This window comes from Nanorana parkeri, unplaced genomic scaffold, assembly GCF_000935625.1.
Source record: "Nanorana parkeri isolate BGI_ZX_2015 unplaced genomic scaffold, ASM93562v1 scaffold415, whole genome shotgun sequence".
Taxonomy (NCBI): domain Eukaryota; kingdom Metazoa; phylum Chordata; class Amphibia; order Anura; family Dicroglossidae; genus Nanorana; species Nanorana parkeri.
In genome coordinates, this window is record NW_017306683.1 from 1,185,629 (window position 1) to 1,195,974 (window position 10,346).

General features: G+C 39.3%; 1 protein-coding gene across 1 annotated transcript in view; it reads right to left on the reverse strand.

Moving 5' to 3' along the window:
* TRAF3IP3 (TRAF3 interacting protein 3) overlaps positions 1 to 7,593 on the reverse strand; it is a 31,813-nt gene extending 24,220 nt beyond the window's left edge. Inside the window, exons 1-4 of the mRNA XM_018559754.1 lie at positions 7,567 to 7,593; positions 7,018 to 7,156; positions 4,956 to 5,019; positions 2,322 to 2,346 (exon numbers count right to left, since the gene is read on the reverse strand). Coding sequence (XP_018415256.1) covers positions 2,322 to 2,346; positions 4,956 to 5,019; positions 7,018 to 7,156; positions 7,567 to 7,593 — 255 coding nt within the window. The remainder of the gene's footprint in view (positions 1 to 2,321; positions 2,347 to 4,955; positions 5,020 to 7,017; positions 7,157 to 7,566) is intronic.
* Positions 7,594 to 10,346: the final 2,753 nt, after the last annotated feature.

Consider the following 10,346-nt stretch of genomic DNA (forward strand, 5'->3'; position numbering starts at 1 on the left):
CCTTCATAATAATGTTATGGTATGATTTATAGTAAGCCTAGAAAAATAAATCTTAAGCTAACCCTGTCAGCTTACTGTCAGGTTACTTTTCAATTTCTAAACCCCTACACTACAGATATGAGGACACCCTGGCATACAAATATCACCCTCATTCCTGGGTAGCCAAATATTGCAAGAATTGTACTCCTACTTATGATATTTGGGATCCTTACTCTCTCCTAAGCAAACAGGTCAGAAGATGGGTTCTAAAGGAAATATTTTTTCCTTAGTTTTGGTTTTTTTTTGCCAAGCCTAACGGTTTAAGTTGGGAGTGAATAGTTGAGGGGGGGGGGGGGAAAAAAAAAAAGGGGAACTGTCACATAGGGCTTAAGGTGCCCATACACCTTACCATTATCTGCAGATTTTCTGTGGTCAGATGGAAAAAGTGCAACAGATTGGCCCAGGTGGAGATTACTCCATCCACAAAGTTAAGTGTAGATGGAGGAATCTGTTGCACCTTTTCCATCTGACCACAGAAAATCTGCAGATAATTGTAAGGTGTATGGGCAGCTTTAAAAGCTGTGGAGTGCAAGGTGCATTTTCAATAAATATATTTGTTTTATATTCTACCCTACATTGTGTTCTTGAACTGCTAGCCACCATCTTACCTAGTCCTTCTCAGACTCTTTGCCTCCTGCTGGTGGGCGGGATTGAAGGCAAGGAGAAGTAAAAAAATCACATAAAGGAAGCTTTAAGGTTGCACTAGGAGGCACTACAGAGGTAAACATTACTAGGCAGCTAAAACAGATCAAGGTAATATATTCTACGGTACTGCTTGTGCACTTGTACACCACATGATGTACATATACTCTACACGCAGTTGCTGAAAGACACTTTTGCAAGTATGCATTCATGCACATTTTTTTCTAGCAATTTTAAAATATTGCATAGATTTGTGTAGTGCTGCAGGAAAGCCAAAGTACTCTTCTGTGCTGTTTGAACCTACCGATTCTTAATTTCTGTGCCAAAGACAGTCTTCACTGTTCTCTACTTTATCCATCATACTCTCTATTTGAGCTCCTCTACTCCCCTCACAATTTCTATGTCCATCGTCATTATGCTACAAATTAGAATCCTCATTCACTTTCTTGATACCCAGTTGAGGAATATTTACTAGACACAACCTGTGGCACCCTATGTTCCAAGTTCTTTTACAAACTGGCCCAAAATGCAGCCAAGTGTATGACTTTAATGAGGGGCATTTAGGAGCACCATTTGATAGAGCATTTATAATCAGCTGGAAGAGAATTTGAATGCTATTCTGAACGTTACCTCACCACACACTGTAGACCAACATTTAAAGCAGATCTAAGTCCATTCAATAAAATCTCTAAATACCTAAAAAAATAAAATGTTCTATCTTTCTATATCTGCAGCTTTCATATAAACAATACCTGGTGATCCTGCCATTAAGGCCATTGTTTAGGCACTTCCTGTTATGAGGTGACAAGTCTCCGTCCCTGTCTCCCATTTGCTCTCAAGTGCTTCCAGTGAAGACAATAAGTGGTTGTGACAATGCACCTCTGCCACTATCAGGTAGCACACTCTGAGCTATGACATAAAGACAATGCTGGAGCATGTGCATATGGACAGAATTGGCTGAAAGAGGCTAGAGCAGCAGCACTGAGAGGCAAAAAAGGAATTTTAAAAAAGCTGAAAATTTTATTTTCTAAGAAAAAATAAACAAAAGAAATGGTTTGCTGTGCATTTTTCACGGCTATCACGGATTGTACTACAGACTACTAAGAGTGATTTTCAGGATCACTGGCGGCCTTCCAGATATCAGATATGCATGGTTGCATTGAGCCAAGCTGGACCAACATTAGTTTGCACAAAAACATACTTCTTGGAGTTAAAAGTGATACATCTTTCCTGGACATACCTGATAGCATGCATCATCATAGGTTAATTTTGCTTGCTTCCAACGAATGCCTGTGTATACAAGCAGGCACCAGTCCCACTGCTAAGGACATGACTGTCCTAGGCAGCCAAAAGGTATCAACACTCCAGACAATGATACACATGTTTCTGCAATAAGACTCTACCAATGCACATAATTGGACTTCAAGAAAAGGGCCCCCTAACTCCACAAGCTCCCAATTGCAAAGCATGATACCAGCTACGAAAACCCACTGTATCTGTAAAAAAGATCACAACACAGGAATGAAATGCCCTGAATACACCTGTTTTCATCCTGGCAAATACCACAACAAAGCAAAATGTATACCAACAGCATATGTAGTACTGCTCTTACATAGAAAACACAAGATCCGGATACTTACACCATTCAAGACAGATATGGCACAACTGTAAGGAAATACAAAACAAAAAAATCAGTCATGAAATCTTAGAGAAATATGAATAGCAGGGACCTAACAAATACTTTTCTCTGCCATACATTATCATATAGGTGCCTTGGTGTGCGTTGCATAAAATTTCAGCAGGTCTGCATTTTATTTTTACACTCGATACAATGCAACACAGCATATTGTTATTGTGCACAGTGCTGAATGAAGTATCATTTTGTGATATTTAAAAAAAATTAAGAAAAAAAAAAAAAGGAAGAACGGTAAACAGTGTGTTGTAAAAACACATCACATTCCCCATTAAAGCGCACAACAGAGCAAGGGCGTTGTATGGAGCATAATGCGCACGGGCTGGTGTGAACGAGCCCTTAAAATGGGTAAGAGTTTTTTTAATGCTGAGTATGTTCCACTGGGTAGATTTCTAGTCTATTTCATAAGTATCGAGGCAAACGTGAAGGCGAGAGGACAAAGAGTAATTCAAATACATTTTAGGTAGAAAAGGGAAGAGTTGGAACCTCTTTCAGATTTGTATTGCCATTTGGTTTTTTCATTGGAGAGATTTCCTTCTTGTCCATGTAAGGGGACAGGTCTCAGACACAACAGAGATCTGTTAGGTATGTGATATAACTGGCCTGATGAGAGTAGCAATTCATTTTAAGAAATAAAAGTATTTTTTTTGCCAACGTGAACTTATGGTATAGGAGAGACTTCAGTTCAACGCCTAGAGTGCTGCCTCTCTGAACACGGTAGTCCAATCACCCAACAGATGAACAACTTCTGGGTGAGTGTTTAGGAGCTCCTGGTACAAACATCCCATCTTGACTATTTACAGTACCGTTAGGGCACACTGGTTTCAATCCAGCCTCAAATTTAGACCCCTATATCATTTCATCTGGATTGTTTCACTAACCGCTCTTCAAGCCCTGAGGCAGGGGGGTCCTTCTCCCCAAAAACGCCTTGGTTAAATCAGATGAGCTAGGCCAGGGGTAGCCAAATTTCCACCTTATGGGATTTGCAGTTCCGCAACAGCTGGAGGACCAAAGTTTGGATACCCTTGCTCTAAACACATTTCAAGTGAGATTGCAGTTTGTAGTATGTTCAAAAAGTAAACAACTTTCTTGTGTATATGTTCTTTATTTATTTTGGTCAGGACTAAAATTAAATGTAATTTTTAAAATCAAGTATATATGACATATTGCATAAGAAATGTTTTTAAAATTTCCAACCAATAGGTAAAACCGCAAGGTTCTTTTTCTATGCTTCACAAGCTGTGTAACATTTTTACTAAACAAAAGCCTGTTTATAGAACTCAATAGCTAAAGTTGAATTTTACGCACACAACTGTATGAGCCAGTGTAATGACTTATTCCCTCCTCTGTGCTCGGTTTTGGGCTGTTCCCCACCAGATTTTTTTTTTTTTTTTTTAGGGAACTGCAGGGACAGAATATCCATTGTTTTCGAGAGTCTGTTTTTTTACGAAGGCATTGCCCTGGAGCAGTCCTGCATGCCGCATTTTGAGTTCCTTACTGTACATGCAGCTTTGGGTTGATATCAAGTTTTGCAAAAAAACATGTAAAAGCTCCTCAACATATACCAACACATGTCAATGCAACACACATGAATGTATGCATCCTGATATAACCAGGCCCAAAAGCAGGGCTGTACAGAGTTTTAAATCAGAGAGGGTGATTCTCAGTGAAAACAACTTCTGTTACACTTTCTCTTTAAAATAGCCACAGTGCTCTGTGATAGTGCCTTAGGTATTCTCTGTCCATGTGGAAACACACCGTGTACATGTGCTGTGTTAGGGTGCCATTAAAGTGACACTAAACTCAGGAGTTAAATTTTAAAAATGCATTCAAGTGCCCTAACTATTATCAATACTGGCCCCTTTTTGTGTATCACTCAGCTGTAGATCCTCAAATCATCTCTGAATTGGTGCCGGCACTGTCCTTCCTTCTGTAGGGTGGTTACTTTTTTTCTCCATGGTCCCTGTGTGTTGTAACATAGCCACGACTCCAAGCTCGCTTTTGGGATGCACTACAATCTCACGTTTAGTTAACTAATTTGTATTGAAGTTATAGTTGATCACGGAAAGGAGCTTGGAGCGGTGACTACATTACAACACACACAAGGACCATGGGGATTTCAGGATTTACAGCCAAGTGATTCACAAATAAGCTACACTTTTGTTAAAAGTTAGGGTACTTGAATGCATTTTAAAGGTTTAAGTCCTGCATTTCGTTTAATTTAATTTTGAATGCCCTACAATGCACAGTAACCCACTACCATAATTTGTAATTATACAAGTACATGGAGGCAGAAATATATGATCATTAAATATGCAGGCTCTGATCCCCAATTTGAAGTGCAACACAGTGAATGTGTTTTTATTTATTTCCCAATGCAAGATAGGAGTTGGCAGAAACAATGTACTAGTTATAGCAGGAAGAACTGTGATAGCAATGAGCCACTAATGGTAGATCCTTCATTTTTAACTCAAAATATGTGCCCATTGGAAATACAGTACCCTTTTCTTTTAGACATAACATATGTCTGCATATTTTGTATGTATTGTATTTAGATAATCGTTATTTGCAAAGTACTCACTCAGTTTGCTGGCTAGAATCCCGCTTCAAACAAATCACCGGCATTTCCTTTACTGTTTGAACTCCTGTGAATAAATAATCAGTAAAATCAAATATTGGAAATTCTGTTTGTTAACATTCCACTATCACGAAGTCTTGGTACACAAGTTTTACTGTTGCCGCAGTAGAATTGGATGATCTGGCTGTGCTGTCTGACAAGGGTATCTACATTCCAAAAACTGGAAGCACAGAAATACAAATCCTTAGGTAAATTCTTTACCATACATGTAGTTCAACTGTATAGTTTGTTGCTTGCCTTGAATTTAGCTTTAATAAAAGTATTGGCAAATGTGCGCCTGTTCCTTAAATAGGTAGTTTAGGTTAAATGGTATAAAAGAAGGAGATATCATCCAAACAATCTTATTAGATTGTATAGCATCTCATTCTGGACTAGTGGGAATAAAAAGATTTCCCTGCTGCATACGGAGGACTGAGCGTAACCATAGAGTATGGCCCATTACGTGCAACAGAGAAGCATGAGGAATTGCATGAAAAACAGAGGCATAAGTCACTGTGTATAACAGAGTTATGAGGCCAGGACCTAGCCAGCAAGTAGGCAGAAGAAATAAAAGGTAGCCCTCAATTTACACTGGGGTTAGGTGCCTGAGGGAATGGTTGTAAATAGAAACCGGTGTAAATTGAAAACAATTATATAATGTAAGTCAATGGGAAGCGAGGGAGTTATGTCGATTTTGAGAAAGGTCTGGAACGTAAGTAATAAAATACAGGCACATTATATCTAAAGCTGCTGCATGAGCTCACACAAGGAGCTTTAAATAAACTATACCTGTATTATGTTACTTATGTCAATTTTATGTCAGTGAGAGAGGCTTGGACCCTATCTTCCTAACTACATTTATTTACTGGGTTTCAGTTTACACCAGTTCCTATTTAGAACCATTCCTTGTTTTGAGAGAGGCCTGGAACCTAACTACCTCACTTCCCATTAACATACATTATATTAGTTGGTTTCAATTTACAACACTCCCAGAAAAAGGTGCAAATTGAACCATTGTAAACCGAGAACCACCTGTATACTATGTGTAACAGAGATGCATTAATTGCTGAGTATAACAGAGGCACGAGACACTCATGATGGCATGGATACCAGGGAGTTGGCTGTGTGAGTTGGAATGCACATCTTACTGCTGGGACATATACTTTTGAATGGCAGTGCATTAAAATGCATAAAATGCGTTTCTACATAGTATGCTGTATGCCTTTAGAAACAGATTTAAAAAGCACAACACTGATTGCATTTCAAACATTGAATCCAGCCTTACTGATGGGAACCACTTAGGCTACATAAGTCCAGCACACTCCATACAGCATTCAGACCCGATCAAAAAAGGGTTTCAAGGTGAAATGGTGGATGGCACCGCCACAACATAAGTCCCAATCCAAGATATCACCAGCACATCATATTCAAATCAGAAGACCGAACACTTTATTGTCATCAACAAGAAGCAACATTTCCAGTCCACTAGACTACGTGCACACTAGGTTTCTGCATTTAGGTTATTTAAATGCGGGAGAAATGATCTGATAAGTATAAGCAACTTTTACATTTCCCAAATCAAGTTCTCCTGAGTTAAACGCACTTGCCTTGCGTTGACATGTGTTTATGTGCATTAAGACGCATTCAGAGTATCTGCCCCTGGGAAATCTATTTTCTCTAAATGCAACTAAATGGAACACAGGTAAATGCAGAGTGTGAAATATATCATTAGAAATTCACTATGTACATTTATATGGATTTAGAAATGTCCTAAAAACTCATAAAAATCGCAATTATCAATACCATTGTAAATGAGCCCTTAGTGGTGAATGTAGCCTGAGAGAAAAGCAATATGCAGATGTCAGATGCAATGCTAAGTAAAGACTATTATATTTGAAGGAACAAATAGAAATGGAAGCACTGTAATAATAAGAGAGGATATAAAAAGTCTGAAAACTGCTTTTGTATTACTTCTAGTTACTTGTACATCTAGTAGAAGATATGAATATCATCATAACAGTCTTACCCCTTTCTATTTTAGGTACATCATTCTTTTTCACTCTATGCTGTAAAGGTTCTCGGTGATCAATGTTATTGAGAATATTAATTTTCACATTTTTAAAGTCAAATGGATAGGTCTTAGATCGGCTATGATGACATGAGTCCTGCAAGATAAAATAAAAAAGAGAAAAACATTTTCAGGTTGAAAAAAACACTTTGTGGAAAGCAATGTGAAGCAGCACATTAAGAAAAAAACACATTGCTGCACTTTTCTTTTTTTTTAAACACCACAGTCACACTTCCTTAAGAACTTTAAAATGCATAAATAATGTTCAATTTGTAACCGAACGTTCTGTCCCCTGACCTACGTGGTCTACGCTGAAACACACGCTGTTTCTTCAAATTATTTTCCTTTTACGTACCTTGAAAATATCCCTTGATTAAGGTATACAAGAAGCAACTGCAGGCCATCATATAAGGCCATCAAAGATACAGGAGTTTACGGAGACAGTGGTTAGCCTTGTCCCATGAAATCTCTCCCCACATCCCCTTTTGCAAAACCTCAGCACCTTACCATGTCCTTACTGTCCTCTTTCATCATTTACCTTGACATGTTCAAGCCTCCTCTCAATTCCTTGAAAACCCTCCATACAAATGCTAGTTTTAGGTCACCATGACGGTCTCTATGGTTTAGCTATAGCATTAAATGTCTGTAAACTCTAACAAAGAACTTTTCTCATTTGCTCACTTTTGGTCTGTTAAATATGCCAATGAAGTTACTTTGTAATATCTGTTCAATAAGCACAAAATAATACCTGATGTTATAAACAGACCACTGATATACAGTATTTCCCCTTTAAAGTGACAAAAAATGCAGGAGTCAAATCTTAAAAATGCATTCATGTACCGTATTAATAAAATGTAGCTTATTTGTGTATCTCTCAGCTGTAGATCCTCAAATCATCTCTGAATTGATGCTGACACTGTCCTTCCTTCTGGAGGGTGGCTACCTTTGTTTGCCATGGTCCTTGTGTGTGTTGTAAAGTAGCCAAGTTCACTTCTGTTATATGCTTTCATTTCAATACAAAATTAGTAAACTAAACGTGAGATTGTAGTCCATCACGGGAGCAAGCTTGGAGTGATGGCTACTTTACAACACACATGGGTATCATGGGGAACAAAGGTAGCCACCCTCCAGAAGGAAGGACAGTGTCAGCTTCAATTCAGAGATGATTTAAGGATCTACAGCCGAGTGATACACAAATAAGAAACATTTTTGTTAATAGTTAGAGTACTTGAATGTATTTTTAGGATTTAAGTGTTGAGTTTAGGGTCACTTTAAGATAGAGAAATAGACTTATGACAAAGTCCTCAATCTCCTTCTTATCTGCAGCCTCTACATTCTGCTGAGTGGACTGAGCTCTTGTGAAATTCTCAGTTTTAGGCCTAAATGACATTTGATCCAACTCTATGCAATGCAGCATATTGTGGGGTCTGGTATTTCATCATAAGGCAAATTGCCCAGTCCATTTGTTGGAACTGTGTTGGGCAACGCTGCCCTAAAGCTCAAATTTCACAATATATATACACTTGCAAATTAAACACAGAAACATGTTTTGTAAACACAAGCACATGTTGATAGGGGTTCTCTAATAAAACATTGAGAAGACTACACATTTCCTTTGAATCTGTGTATGGTAAAGTAGAGATGAATACATATACATGTGTACCCTATGTCTGATCTCATTAGCATACAGTGATCAGCCATAACATTATGACCACCCGCCTAATATTGAGTAGGTCCCCTTTTGCCATCAAAATAGCCCTGATCTATCGAGGCATGGACTCTACTAGACCTCTGAAGGTATGCTGTGGCACAGCATCTGGTACCAAGCCATCAGTAGCAGATCCTGTAAGTTGCGAGGTGGGGCCTCCATGGATTGGACTTGTTTTTCCAGCACATCACACAGATGCTCAATTGGATTGGAGAAATTGGAAGCCAAGTCAACATCTCAAACTCATTGTTATATTCCTCAAACCATTCTTGGACCATTTTTGCAGTGTGACAGGGTGCATTATCCTGCTGAAAGAGGCCACTCCCATCAGTGAATACCATTTCCATGAAGGGGTGTACTTGGTCAGCAACAATGTTTAGGTAGTTGGTACATGTGAAAGTAACAGCCATATGAATGGCAGGACCCAAAGTTTCCCAGCAGAACTATGCCAAAAGCATTGCACTTCCTCCGCCAGCAAGCCTTCTTCCCATAGGGCTGGTGCTCTCTCTGCCCCAGGTAAGTGACACACATGCACTCAGCCATTCACATGATGTAAAAGAAAATGTGATTCATCAGACCAGGCCACCTTCTTCCATTGCACTGTGATCCAGTTCTGATGCTCACATGCCCATTGTAAGTGCTTTCGGCAGTGGACAAGGGTCAGCATGGGCACCGTTCTGCGTCTACGCAGCCCCATACACAACAAACTGTGATGCACTGTGTTCAGACGGCTTTCTATCAGAACCAGGATTAACGTTTTCGCAATTTGAGCTAAGGTAGCCCTTCTATTGGATCGGACTGCACAGGCCAGCCATGCACCCCGCATGTGTCAATGAGTTCCGGCCGCCCATGACTCTGTTGCTGGTTCACTAGTTTTCCTTCCTTGGACCACTTTTGGTAGGTCCTGACCATTGCAAACGAAGAACATCCCACGAGAGCTGCAGTGTTGGAGTTGCTCTGATCCAGTCATCGAGCCATCACAATTTGGCCCTTGTCAAAGTCACTCAAATCATTATGCTTACCCATTTTTTCTGTTTCCAACACATCATGGCATGTTATGGCTAATCAATGTACAGTATGTTCCATTATGTAATAACCTGAAATGAAATGCCCTCTAGAATGTAACTGGGTCATTCCAATATTAATGGTGCATAACGGTTATCATGCTACTTATCAAATGAGGAACATTTCATATATAACATATAAAATATCAACATTTACCTTACTGTCGGATGATAAATGCTGCCAGTCTTTCAGAGTGGGTGTGTTTGGATTTTGTTTCATGGGTGAATATCTAATAGAGCTCTTTGATTTGGGTGGCGACCTTAGTCTTTTCTCTCCAAAATCATCAGTCCAAAGATGTCTCCTCCTGAAGAACTCCTGCTCACGTGGAGAATGCTTCTCTTGATCCTTGCCCCAGGCTGGACCATCATGGCGGCAAGAGGTGATATTATGGCGACTTCTCAAGACCTCATGAAATTCTATTCTTCTATCATGCTTGTCTTCAAAGCTTTCATTAAGTTTTTGGCCAACTGGTGACTTTCCACTCTTACTAACCATGACCAGAGCCAAGGTAGAA